The sequence below is a fragment of the Octodon degus genome, unplaced genomic scaffold (assembly GCF_000260255.1).
Source record: "Octodon degus isolate 3935 unplaced genomic scaffold, OctDeg1.0 scaffold00168, whole genome shotgun sequence".
NCBI classification, from domain to species: Eukaryota; Metazoa; Chordata; class Mammalia; order Rodentia; family Octodontidae; genus Octodon; species Octodon degus.
In genome coordinates this window covers 3033068-3047938 of record NW_004524744.1, presented here as the reverse complement: position 1 = coordinate 3047938, position 14871 = coordinate 3033068, and the positions used below count along the sequence as shown (strand labels likewise).

At 34.8% G+C, this 14871-nt stretch overlaps 1 protein-coding gene across 3 annotated transcripts in view; it reads left to right on the top strand.

Annotated features, from left to right (window-relative positions):
* The window catches only part of Antxr2 (anthrax toxin receptor 2), a 149804-nt gene that overhangs the window by 71894 nt on the left and 63039 nt on the right, over window positions 1-14871 (top strand). For all 3 annotated transcript variants that reach the window (XM_023703292.1, XM_012517357.2, XM_023703293.1), the window contains 4 exons: window positions 4994-5038; window positions 5855-5947; window positions 12109-12276; window positions 12550-12630. In XM_023703292.1, the coding sequence (XP_023559060.1) occupies window positions 4994-5038; window positions 5855-5947; window positions 12109-12276; window positions 12550-12630 (387 nt within the window). The remainder of the gene's footprint in view (window positions 1-4993; window positions 5039-5854; window positions 5948-12108; window positions 12277-12549; window positions 12631-14871) is intronic.

Sequence of the window (14871 nt, the reverse complement as noted above, 5' to 3'; positions counted from 1 at the left end):
CAGCTGAAAATAAATGCAGGAATGTGCTGGAGGTGATGAGGGTTCACATTGGTTGGCCAAAACCCTTCATCCTTAAGGGAAAACTGCAAGTTCTTTCTTCCTTCCTGCATTTAGGATATTACACAAAAGATCTCATGGGCTATAATTTAGAAAACAATTAAAAAGGTTATCTTTTTCAAACCTAATTTATTTATAAAGAAATTGAGATTTCATGAAGTGGATCTAGCTGGTGGAGGCTCTTAGAATCATTTTCTTTGCCAGCAATGGCTGTGCTGCTCTTCCTAAGTAGTAATAATGCTTCTACATCACACTTGTTTTTATTGTTGAGGTGGGCTCCTGGCGCTTTTATTGAGTTATCTTCCAAGCAGCCTGATTTTTTTTTGAATGCACAATAAAACAGGAGTAATTTAAATTTTAATATGCTTTCCTTGCACCATTAATTAAAGTGATTTATGTTGGTTGCCTCCCTGAAATACAGTGTGATGTAAGGACATATTACTTCCATGTTGATGTTTTTCAGCAGAGCATCAGTTCTGAAGTGGGGTGTCAGATTCTTCTTGGTTTTAGTTTGCTTGCTTTGACAGCAGCACCTTTATTTAATTCCTGGCAGAACATGCTTTCACACTGCTCTTCTCAGGCCTCATTTGGCATTTTGGATTGCATTGATTGTCTAGATTTATGGCCGCTTATTTATTTGTTCAATAAGGTTCTTTGAAAATTGGTGAGTTTGCCAAGGAGGAAAGGGTGAGATAATCTGGGTCATATTTGGGTTTTGGATATTGAAAATGTGTAACTCTGTAGAATCCAGAAAAAAGGAAATGACATGGAATATGACAACTTTGTGTTTACCTGCTTCACAAGAAATGCAATTCTTGCTCTATGATTGTATCAAAAAAGAAAAGGACAATGAAAAGAAGATGCACCTACATATTTTAAATAGTTATAAATACTAAGAACATGTTTTCTATTGTCTGTGGGCTCTTAGGCACTGAGATAATATCACAGAGCTTTTCCTTTTGTCACTGGCAAGATTTAGTTGTGCGATACTACTTGATCTACAGTCCTTGTACAGTATCTGATTTTTAAAAAAATATCCAAAGCAGTTCAATGTTGACAGTTCTTTTCACTCTTTTCTGAATATTGGAACATATGATTGCATCGAGCTGGTTGCAGACTCCAGTGCTGACATTTTCTAGTGCAAAGAATGCCCACATCACTCGAGCATTTGAAAAGTGTTAATGAGCTGATCAAAAGGACTGTTGCCTGAAGCAGCTAACTTTTTTTTTTTAAAAAAAGAAATCGGCTTTCCTCCAAACTGAAATCTTCATTCTAGCAGCTAAGTAGATGAGATGTAATCCTCCCCGATGATGATAATAACAAATGAAAAAAAAAATTGGAGAAGAGTCAAACTCTGCATATGGTTCATAAAGTGGTGAAAGTGTTTTCCAGAATTTTCAATACAGAGATGAAGGATGCTAAGTGGGAAAAATCCTGGCAACTAGGCAATATTATGCCTTTTAAAATCTGCAAATTCTCATAAAATATGGTGCATATGAATACATTCTTTTCTGAAATGAATGTGTTTTTTGCACTATTTAATATAAGAATGGGAGTCTCATGACTGTTATTTTTAATGCATTTGGGCAACAGTAAGTTTTCCCTTTCTCCTGAGTTAGTTTCATTGAAATGTAGGGATGTCAGTTTGACACATACTTTTGCTATTGTCAGCATTTTAGCCAAATTGCCTCAGATTATTTTTATCTTTCTTTGTTGCTTATGAGGTCATGTGGTATAGGGCAGCATTTTGAAGTATTGCAAGAAAACCATGTTTTTTGCATCCTAACATTTCTAGATGAATTATATTACACATAGTAGTAAACATGTTATGTTTCTATGAAATGGTGATAAACTCTAACTTACACAGTTATGATAATCTTTGAATATAACTCTGTTTATCTACATATCATCCATCCATCCATCCATCCATCTTAATAAGTAGCAACTGCTTAATATGTCTTAGGTCTCATTTCTGCATACTTTCTCTATAGTCCAAATGCTATTTTAAAATGTCATGTGTCAGAAGCTGAACTCAGAGTTAGAAGGTGGCTAGACTTGAGTTTTGAGCTTGAATCTTAATTCTGTGATTTCTCTTTTCATATACTTAGAGAAAGTGCTATAAAGTGAGCCTTCATTTTCTTATATTAAAATAGGGATTAGCATAGTAATTTCATAGAATTATTATGAAAACAAAATATCTAGACTATGGTAGACTTTGGCAACCAATAAAGGCTGTTTGTTTTCTTAAAGTATAAAACAATTTAAGTACATGTTTACAGCAGATAATTATTAAATTGATTATAGGAAGATGTTACATGTACACAACACATCTCAATTAATTTTACTTCCCTCTTTCCTCCTTCCATTTCTTGGTTTGCTTCCCATGGCTAAACAGGACACAGATTAGCCTTAGCTCTGGTTCAGTTCCTGACAGTTCTCTTACTTGTGATGGTGATTGTGTATCTTAATTTGCTAGATTAAAAGTGGGCTTAGTTAGAGCTTTAAGGACTCAATTTCCATTATTGACAATGTAAAAGCTATATATGGCAGGTCGTCACAATCACTTGAATTTATAAGTTTAGTCATGCATAAGATCACTTCCATGTTACTGGCAAAAACAAACCTTAGATTCTTTCCTGGAGTGAGTACAATGCATGCAGACATATGGCTGTGCTTAGCTATGGAAAACCTTTGAAGCCAAAGAACTAGTGGAAATATTGTGATATGTATTTAGTATTTTTAAAAGAATTTTCATATTGGAAAAGATCTACAATTAATATGTTTGCTAGATGAGGAAACACAGGATTAGCTGAGTCCTACCAGCTATCATTGAGCTCATTAGCTCTCTGACTTTACTCTTTGAGAGAGAAATTTGATGCTTCATTTTCATTGGAAAGGTAATATTTTAGTTTCATAAAAAACTACCTTCACCTATGAATCATTTATATATACATTTTTCCTCACTATTTTACTTTTAAATGTGCAGATGGACTGTGATCCTTCTTACACAGTTTTAGTTTTTCAGCTTCATTTTTGATCATACTTTTAATATCTGCTTTCTGCAGACCACTATGTTAGACCCAGTAGGCACTGATAGTATTTATAAAGGAGAATGGTTAATTCCCTTCAAATATACACTTTAAAGGAGTAATTAAGGCCAGCCAAATAGCTCAGCACATTAAAGTTTCTACTTAGGCAGAGGCAGGGGGAGTTCGATCTCTGGCCTGCCGTGCAGGCCTCGCCCCCAGGGCTCACTGAGACAGGTGATTGAGACTGGGCGTGGTGATGCACATCTATAATCCCAGCACTTGGGAGGCTGTAAACAGGAGAATCACTACAAGTCCAACCTATGCAGTGAGACCATGTGTACCCTGTTCTAAAATGCAAAATAAATAAATGCGTAATTTAAAAGTTACAAAATGAATCCAATCTAGTGAAGCATGAATTGTTCATCTGTGCAATAACATATATTTATTTATTTAGAAGTTTTACATCTGCATAAATTTGGCACATTGGCCTGAATGATGATAATACACATTTAGATAATTTTGGACCATAACAAATAACATTACAATTTAAAAACCCTTTTATTATTGAAAATTTCAAATGTTTATGAATAAATACACTTATACAGTAAATATAACCCTCAAACCCTCGTTACTGAGATTTCTCTGTGTGTTATGTCTTATTTCATTTAGATCCTCATACCCCTTCTTATCTCAAATTATTGTTTTTATTTTATTTATTTTTATTAATGTTACTGAGAAACAAATAGCAATGAGACAGTTTCAAAACTGATTAGTAGGATAGTTTCAATAATTAATACATTGCATATTGTTGTCTTCATAGTAGTTATTCACAGTACAAGATGCAAACATGATATCCTGTCCAAACACTATTAGTACAAATCTTTCTTCTCATTGAATTAAGAGAAATCTCAAATTATTTTGATGAAAATGTTAGATTTGTACCATTTCATGGGGACACGTTTACGTATGGATGTACAAGATAATCATTTAAAGAAAGTAGACATGATAATGACATCTTACTACATGGTGGTAATAATTCTTTAATGAGGTAGGAGTGATACCTCATTTTCAAAGTCACTGCTTTAAAATTTTTTTTACAAAATAATGTAATTGAAATATTAGATGAAATCAAGTAGTTTTAGTTTTTCTTCTTAGTGTAGAGACAAGCATATGCACTTGACTTATTAGAATTTAGAACTTGGGGAGAGTTTATTACAATGAGGTCAATGTTTGGGTATCCTTGGACCATTAAAGTCATCTCAAATTAAGCCTTATACTCCAGTTCCTCTCACCCAAATAATGGGCCATGTAAAATTTCTTGAGAACCATGTATAGGATAGAAATCTTGACTAAATGTTGATTTGTTCAAACTAAATTAAAACAATTTAGCATCCTCATGGTTGGAGGGTAAGACAGGCTCAGGTAGAAGATTCTGTTTGGTAATCGTTCAGTGGCAGCCACTATGAGCTGAGCTGGGGCTACCTGCAAGCTCAGTGTGTCTGCATTTCTGAGGTCAGTTCTTGTGTCCTGTGTCTGGCTTACCAGCACGGTTTGCTGAAGCAACTGGAGGCTAGCCATCGTCCATGTCACTATCCAATCTGTCCGTAACATCACCATGCACTTCTTTACACTTGCAGAATTCTTCCAAAGTGGGTATCACAAGGGTGTCAAGAGAAGACAGAAAGCTTCTTTTTGACCTGTCTTTAGAAGTCATGAGGTGCTATCTCATTTGGTTAGTGAAAAGGTAGTGAGAGGCAAGCCCATATTCAAAGGAAGATGCATAAATTTTTGGAGAGCAAGTTTGTTGAGTCATCTTTGGAGTTAACACAGCACTTTGCCTATCTAATTATTTTTACACATCCTTATTATCTCATCTTACGCCTTTATTTTATTTTGTTTTTTGACAGGTTATCAAAGATCCTCCTCCACCACCACCTTCAGCACCTAAAGAGGTAAATTCATGTCTCATAAACAGATAGGATGTTTCCCCCCCATATGTAGATATCACCCTTAAACTTGATCAATGCCATTTGTTACGAAGAAAAACAACTATGGTACCTAAGCATTGACCTTTTAATTGATGAAGATCACTTGCTATTTTTTTATCTCACCATTTCTTTCATGTGCAAATGGAACTTGTGTACATTGACAGATACAGACTGACCATCCAGACCATGCTTGAAAATTAAATTTATTTTTATGGCAATGTAGTCAGAGTCTTGATGTCACTTGTTTTACTTACAAAAAGGTAGAAGATCTCTTATGGTAGCTTAAAGATGGTATTTCCTTCCTGAAAGTGATCATTGCTTTTTATATTACTGTGCTACTCAAATTCATGTTACTAACATAAAAGAAGGAATGAAGCAATGTTATGTTTTCAGAACTTCTCACCTGTTGATCTTTTCACAATAAATTTCAGAACTCAAACTTATGTATACTCTGATGCTTTAAATGCTTATGAAAATGCTGTCAAAAATTTAATGTTTCATCTTTCTAAGTATGAAATGATAAGGAGATTTTTAATAAGTAAATGATGCTCAGAGTTGAAGAACAACTTCTGGTAACTTAGGGATGAGGTAGGGATGAACCTAGGAAAAGAAATAGTCTTCATAGACTAACATTTCCCCTGAAATTTATACACATATCTCCACATATCATATAATTTTTAAATTTTTTCATAACAGTAACATTACTAAAGGAATTTACTTGTGAACCAGCTCCAACTAAACAACATTTTGATTAAATGAATGTACAAACTATCTCCATAGGAAGAAGAAGACCCTCTACCCACCAAGAAATGGCCAACTGTGGATGCTTCCTATTATGGTGGCCGAGGAGTTGGAGGAATTAAAAGAATGGAGGTTGGTGTCCTCAAAATTCCTGCTTATCTGGAATGTTTGTTTCTGACATTATTAAACCACGGGAAATGCGCTTTCAAAATTCAATTCACAATTCATAGTATCCATTTTACTCAATTCTATTTTTTCTTCTGGATCCATCTTTTTCTACGATTCAGCCTAGCCTTTTCATATCATTCAAAACTCATTTCATTAGTCAAAGGCTTGCATTGATACATTTTTTGAATTCTACAGCACAAAAAACAAAAAGAAAACAAAAAGCAATGAGGGTTTTTCTCATTGCTTCGGAAAAAATTAGTACATGGAACAATTTTCAAAAAGCCAGACCCTTAAAGTTGCAACAATGCTCTTTTTTGAAAAGACCTAATAGTAACTCTTTGAGGACAAAATGGTAAAATATTCAATGACATGAATATGACTTTTTCACAAATACAGAGGAAGTATATTTTAAACTCAGAAGAAAACTTGTTACCATTTGTGAAGTATCCTAATGAATATTTCATATTTATAGAATATATTGAACTTTCAAGCTGACTCAAAGTTGAACTAAACTTGAATTTTGATATCATATCTTAAAAATAAAATAAGATTTCTTACCACCATAAAACTTTTTTTTTAAATTTTTTTCAGAACTGGGGATTGAACTCAGGCTCTTGCGCTTGCCAGGCAAGCGCTTATTCTACTGAGCTATCTCCCCAGGCCCATCATAAAACTTCTTTGAAGTGATAGATGGATTAATAAGAATCCATTATTTCCAGAATTGAGCCTTTAACAAGAGTGTGGACAGGCCAGCATCCCATCCTAAAGAGCACTTTGAGAAATATTCTCATTGTTGAAATATCTGTATAATTCAACTCAGATCCTTGCATAGCCTCCTTATTAGTTGCTCTTTAATTTTGATTCTTAAGGGCCTGAGTTCAATCCCTGCTTCTGAAAAAATAATTTTGATTCTTGATAAGAAAGTGTTTTTATGTTTTTTGTCATATCTACTTTGTCCCATTACTGCTACCAAATATCAGTAAGCTCATCAACAACCCTACAAAGGTTGTAGTTTCTCTTTTTATGTATTTCAGTGAAATTCAGACTTCTGAAGAGAGTTTCCTCTTTTCAGAATTATCAAAGTACTGGGCTGGCTAGATAGCTCAGCAGACTAAAGTGCATACTTAGGCAAAGCCAGTAGTCAGGTATGATCCCTGGCATGCCATGCCAGCCCTGCCCCCGGAGTGCTCTGAGACAGCAACTGAGGCTGGGCGTGGTGGTGTATGCCTGTAATCCCAGTACTTGGGAGGCTGAATACAGGAGAATCACTACAAGTCCAATCTATGTAGTGAGACCCTGAAGACCCTGTGCCAAATACATAAAAAAGACAGAATTATCAAAGTACTCATTCATCTGACAGAACCACATTAGAACTTAAAATAATGCCCATTTCCCCTAGAAGTGTGTCACTTTATTAATGAAGTATCTTTTGAGGCAGGCCATTCACAGCCAGCAAACCATCTTGCAAGGCAGGTGTGAGAAGCTGCTAAGGTGGACTTTAGCAGAAGATACTGCATATATATTACATGGAGATAACTGGGAATCTTCTCAATCTGCGAGAAAAAGTTATTTTTATCTCCTTCCATGTTTTCTGTCATTGTAGGCACAGAGAAGTGGGGCAAGAGGGGCCTGGATGTTACCCTCTGTGTAACAATTATACTTTTAAATAAAATTATTGTGTCCACATGTCCAAAGATGATTCATCACAAGTACTTTTAGCTTGTTTTGCTTCATTCCAAAATGTGTGTATATAGAAAGATGCATGCAAAAGAAAAGGAAGTGATAGTTTTATCACAATGTGAGTAGGTATTTTTGTATGGAGTGAGTTTAAATGTGTGATATACAGTTCTATATTTTTTCTAATGAACATATTCTCTCTCTCTCTCTCTCTCTCTCTCTCTCTCTCTCTCTCTCTCTCTTTGTGCGGAACTGGGAATTGAACTCAGGCCCTTGTACTTGCCAGGGAAGCACTTATTCCACTGAGCCATGTCCCCAGCCCCCATATTCTCTTTTTTTCAGCATGAGAAATTGAATTCTGGACCTTTGTACTGAACTACATCCTTATTCCTATATAAATGTGTGTGTGTGTGTGTGTGTGTGTGTGTGTGTGTGTGTGTGTGTATGTATTGAGCTAGGTTTCACTAAATTCTGCACATAGTACTCCAACTTGGGAGCCATGTGCCTTTCCTTCAAAATGCTAGAATTATAGGCATTAGCATATATTAATTTATTTTTGTAATAATCTGTATTGAAATCCACATATGCAACATACCACATGACGATAAGGTAAGGATATGTGATGCTTAATTGAATAAATAATGTACCTGCTGAAGGTATTAAGAATCTTCTTAGGTTTTGGTAAGTCCATTACTCCAATATTCCAAAGATTGAAATCTCTTTCCAAAGGAAAAAAAAATACTCATGAAACCCTACATGAATCCTGAGTGACAAGAAGCATAATTTTCTGATAATTGATTTTTCACCACTGTAATGAATACCTGAGATATATCAGTCGAAAAAGAGTTAAGGTTTTTTTTGCTTCACAGTTCCAGATGCCATGACTGTTGTCCACAGACCCTGTTGCTTCTGGGACTGTGGTGAGAACGACATTGCAAGGAGCATGAGGAGGAGCAGCTCGCTCCCCTTCTAGCAGCTCAGCGGTCAAAACAGAGAAAGGGAGAGCATCTCAGACTCTTCACTGGGGGTACAACTCTAGGACCCCAGGACTTCCTGCTTGGCTCTAGCTCTTAATGGTTTCCATCACCTTGTAATAGTGTCAGGTTGAAAACATGAGCCTTCTGGGGATATTTGAGATCCACAATATACCAGTTGATTTCTAGTGAAGAGCACTCAAAGCGCATATATATTCTTGTGCCCATCATTCAGATTTCAAGAGTTATTGACATATGTGAAGTCATATTGCTTACCCATCCTTTTAAGTTGAAGAAAATTTGTGAAAAGTATTCAGCTAATCTTTAATGAATCAGGGTGCATTGTAGAGTTAGATAATTTTGGTCTCATTTATGGAATATTTCCTTAATGAGATGGAAATGAATTGAGTTAAAAGTAGCAAAGTAAATGCAGGTATTACAAAAGAGAGACATAATGTATAAAAATACACAATACAGAAAATTAAGCATCACCATCTTTTTTCAAACTTAAACTTATTTAAACTTAGAGAAGGAAAGTCATAAACAATTTTATTTGTCTATTCAAATCCAGAAAATTCCTCTCTTAAGAATACATTAAACTTGGGAAAGTAAAAATGAATTCTAGAAATTATAACAACTTTTCATAACTGAAGTTTTTTTAAGCCAGTGGAGAGATTTAACCTAGAATTTTTAGTCTTACTCTTCCTATAAATTAAATATTTTTAAAAAAATTATGACAATGGAAATTTACAGAAAGCTAGAACTGAAATTATATTAAAATAGCTATTAGCACAACTGATCAACAATACCTAATTACTGTACTTCAAACGCATATTTCTGCCAATTCCTTGTGAAAATGGTTTTGTTTCTTTTCTTGATTCTGAAGTTGCTTTGCTATAATAAAATCTAGGTCCAAATGGGCTCTGGAAATGATAGAATTCTATTATTCATAAGGAATGCCAAAGCTGATGTAGAGGAATTTAGCTATCAAACTTGTACTTTTTATGATTTTCCATAAAGAAAAGCTAGTTATATTATTTCTTCTAAGGTTCTTTCTATTCTTAGTGTTCTTTTAATCTTTTAAACTATCTCAATGTGGTCAAACTAAAACATTAGGATTTACATATATATATATGTATATATATATACATATATATGTTTCTGTATTTATTAAGAATTTTAGGAAACCTCTATATAGTACTTCATAGGTTTAGGCTTTAAGATTAGTAATAATTATTGCTAGGAGTAATAATTATTTATGGTACTGAAATTTTAGTGAAAATGTAGTGACATTGATGGTGGAGATGAAGCAATTTCTTGATGAGCTAAAGCTGGCTAGTTTATTCAAACCATTTCCTTAGACCTCAGCAACTATATGTTGTAAATACAGCCCTTTAACAATTAGGTCCTAGAAATGCCACATTAGGTTAGAACTCTTTGTGAACTACCTTCAAATTTTTAAATCTGAGAATAGTGCCAACAAAACTTGAAAGATTCTAATTATCATGACTTGTACAAATAACCAGAAGAGATAGGTTAGGGAAGTGTATATATATATTTTTAATTAACTAATTTATTTATTTTTAAATATTTTATTTATTTATTTATTTATTTATTTATTTATTTATTTGGTACAGGGTCTCGCTAGGCAGCTGGGATCCTCCTGTCTTAGCCTTCCCAGCCCTGGGGTTACAGATGTGTGCCACCGCCACCACATCCAGTTTCAGTGGCTGGCTCAGTGTAGGTTTGGACCACATGTGGTACTGGGGATTGATCCCAGGTCCTTGTGTTTGCCAGGCAGGCGCTTAGACCAGAGCTATCTCCTCAACCTGTGAGGTGTATATGTTAAAATCTATCGTTGTTGAGTGATTCTAAATGTTACCTACTTAAATTTGCACTCTAAATTATTTCCCTGAGTCATAACATCCATGTTTACTTAACTATATGTAATTCGTTTTGTTTTTTTATTCTTTAACATTAACATAAAGACTTTACAACTGCAAAGAGTCTGTCCTAGTTTTAGAGTTTTTAAATCATATAAATTATGTGTAAAAAGTTTATAAGTTTTAGTTTATCTCTGTGAAGACACTGTGATTTGAAAAGAAGGTCATTTGTCTGGAAAAAAAAAGCCAACTATCCAGCTCTAAAGATATAATGGTGTTTAAAACAATTTTAACAACCTCATAAAGAACATTCTAGTACCTATGATCACAGTGAAAGATACAGATACATTTTAATGACTCAAGAGGGTCCACTTGAAATTGAAAGCCCATTCTAAAATTGGAGTGAAAAAAAGGTAAAAACATGTAAGTGAGCCTTAGTGAAAAGCTGTGATTAGTTCTTTTTCAACACACAGCAATCATCTGTATCCCTACCCACTAATTCAGGTCATTAAAGTGCTTAAAAGGCTTTAGTCTTCTCCTTTATAGACATTACTTGTGATGTATCAGAGTGTGCCATAGGTAGGCCTTTGCATTTCTTCTAAGAGCTTCTGCATTCTTTGTCCTCTTTGTCATTGTGTGTGATTTTTACCAGACTTTTCCACTGCTCGGGGTTGGACAAAGCCCTTCTCCAAGGGCCATTTTCTCTTCACATACCCACGTTGCTTCAGTTTTAACCTCTCAGTTTTGCTAACTGAAAAATAAAACAGCAGCCTGTTCTTGTGGCTTTTCTGTCAAGAGTTTTCAGAGAAGAAAATTCTCTACAATTTATGAAATTCTTCAGTGTCCCTGAATTTTTTTCTTCCCAATAGAATCTTCATCAATCTGTCTTTTGCAATGAAAAATTTACTTGTCAAGTAGCCACGCTGAGATGATCATTGGAACTGAAGACTTCTCGCAGCTAAATATTTTAATCACAATATTTGTCATCATCAAGCTCGATAAAAAAAATTCAGAGTAACTACTATGTATAAAATGCATTTTCAAAATTCAAACTGATTTAAAACTCACTAACCCACTTCAGATTGTCTACATTCAAATCCTTACCCTGCCTCTTACCAGCTATACAGCTTGGGAAGCACCGGTTAATCTGCCTGTGCCATAGTCCCCTCATCAGGAAGGAAAAAAATATGGTGTCTATCTCACTACATTTTTGTGTGGATGAAGTGCAGATTGACACAGTGTAATCATTCAGTTAATTCAATCATGGGCACCTAATGTACCTAATTGCACTTTCTGTCATGCATTTTCTGTGTATACTACAAATTGATTCTATGTACCCACCTAGGCAGACATGGTTGTATCAAATTGAATTGACTCCAGATTTTTACAAAACTCTTTTCATCTGAGATCTTACAGTTAAGTATAAGAAAGAGCAATGAGCAAACTGTTACACATCAGCAGAGAAGTAATTAGGAGTTAGCCTGCTTATTTTCTTTTTACTCTGAGCTGGTGAACCAGAGGCCTACAGGCTACATAAGAGCTTGTCCTGTGTCACTTTCTGCCTGATATCAGTGTCCCCTTTGTTTTATAGGTTCGCTGGGGTGACAAAGGATCTACGGAAGAAGGCGCAAGGCTAGAGAAAGCCAAAAATGCTGTGGTGACGCTTCCTGAAGAAGAGGAGGAACCTATCAGGCCGAGGCCTCCTCGCTCCCCACCCACACACCAGCCACCCCAGACAAAGTGGTACACACCAATTAAGGTATGCAGTGTAACTGAACTTAAGCCTCTTAGACAAGCAGTAGTAGCATTATAGCCTCCTCTCCTCAAAAGCTGAAAGAGGAGCAAGGTAGATCAGAGAGCATTTATTCATTTTATACTCTCAACGCTTTCTCAGCATAAAAACCTCCAAGTTTTTGTTTGTTTAACTTATGAGAGAAATGAAGGCAGACAATAAGACTTTCCATTCTTAATGTACTCAGTGAGTAGAGATTGCCTACATTCCATGGGGATTCACAACTCCCATTTTCTTTAGGGTCGTCTTGATGCACTCTGGGCCTTGTTGCGGCGACAGTATGACCGGGTTTCCTTGATGCGGCCTCAGGAAGGAGATGAGGTTTGTATGTGGGCATGTGTTGGGCAAAGCTGGCTGTTAAGTCAATATAATGAGAGAAATGAAATCTTTAAAAAATAATGTTACAACCCCACATGCAAGGGATTATTACACTAGGAGAAGGCATTATAATAATCTAGCATAAATTCCTGTTGTTTGGGGGGCTCAATACATGCTACTAAGAATTTATTAGACTGCACCTTCGATCTACAGTTTCATACTCTGTCGTTTTCAAGTAATTCATTGAAACTGTGGCTATTTGCATGTGCCCTTTAATAAGCACACTCATTGCTTCAGCCTTTGTCTTTGAGACACCATGTTCTGAGTTTTGCCTACTGGTATCAAGGGTCTCACAATTATTGACTGAAGCTTTTATTCTAGCATTAGGTAGCAATAAGACACAAGGAAAATACCCAGAACCACATTTTCTTTAGGTTTAAAATGTTCCTTATTTTCTGCAGTTAATGTAACATAATGTGTTGAAAATATGAAGGTGACCATAAAGTTATAAATCATTATTGAAATCTGTTATATATATAAATATATGTATATTATATATATACCCATATATGTTTTTCCCCAACAAGAAAGCTTATATAAGTCTTTTTAGTTTCAAAAAATTGACTATACTTATTTTAATTGCGTAATTTCTTTAATGATTTAAACTATTTCCTCGTATATCAGTTTAAGAAAGATTGTTAAAAACCTTTTCCTATGCTACAGTGGGGAGCTTTGGCTCAAAGACAGTAGTGTTCGTAACACTGTATTAGGGTGATTTCTTTTTGTGGCAACTCGACCCTTACACTGTTTGGACAAGACAGGAGCATCACACACTGCAACTTCAACGGACTTTAGCTGCCTTTGGTTCTGATATGCTATTCTTGTTTTTAAGTATGAAATAACTGATCAAATTAATATTTATCTTGTAGTGCCAAAATAATTTATGTTTGCCAGTTAAAACCATACAAAACAGGTTATCAGTCAGTATTATCCAAAAGGATCTAAATCTGAAAATTTTACTTCTATAAAATTGGAATAATTTGAAAACCCTGGCGTTCAACTCTTTAGGAAATACAATTGTAGAAAACATTTAGAGACATCATTGACTCTGCTAGGATCATTGGCAGAGAGGGAAGTCACTTGTTGAGGAAGCAGCCTCTTTCACTATCCAGTCATTGTGATTCTTCTATAAAGTCCTTATGGGAAGCAATTTATGCCCTTCTCTAAATTCTAGTGTAATCAACAGTGCTTTTGGATCAACATAAAACAACTCTTCTTCCTCTTGAACATGCGAGACTCTCACTTCATGTGTTTAAGATTATTTATTTTAGCTTTCTGTCCCTCTGGTTACACACTAGTTCATTCATTCAACAACTTCCATCTTATTAAGAAGTAGGTATTGAGCTTGCACAGAAGATGTATTAGTCAGGAAAACAATATAGAATGATCCTGCTCTCTTGATAACAGCTTAAGTTCTTCCAGGTATTATCACTAAAACTAGGTTGTAGTCTGTCATTTTGATTCTATTCAGTAATGACTATTCAGTATTTGAATTATACATATGTAAATAGTGGCATTTGATAATATTGAAAGGTGAACACACACTTAGACTTTGCTTTTACTTCAATGTAGAATGCTGTTTAGTCAACCTAGATTTGTCAATTAATTGATTTGACTTTCACTGAGTATGTTTCGGGATTCTGTGTGCCCATTGCTGTCTGACCTCATTTCTCATCATCATACCAATGCTAATGAACTTCAATCCTTCTAACATTTTGTCCTTTGCAGATTTTTATCATGTGCTTCAAACCACTCCTTAAAACTCAGTGAGACACTTCATAAGAGTCCTTTCTCCCGGTGATACTTCACAGTTCATTGACAGCATGGTAAAACTAAGGACTCGCCCAACAGTGCAATCTAATTTTTCCATATTATTCACAAAGATATTTAATATTTTTGCTAAATTCCTTGCAGAATTTAAGGATATATAAGTATATAATATATATATATATATTCATCTAATCCAACCAATCACACTAAAGTATTTGTTCAAGAAAATTGGATAACCTTGCATAATTTACTCTTGATTTTATGTTTCTGTTAATTCTCCTTTATGATACTTTTTTTGAAATGGGTCCTGTCTCAGAAATATAGTTATATGACCTGTTTCAAAAATACTTAAGTATTTATATTTAAGGTTATGTGGTCTTTTTCTTTAAAAAAGTTGAGAAATCTACCCTTCAA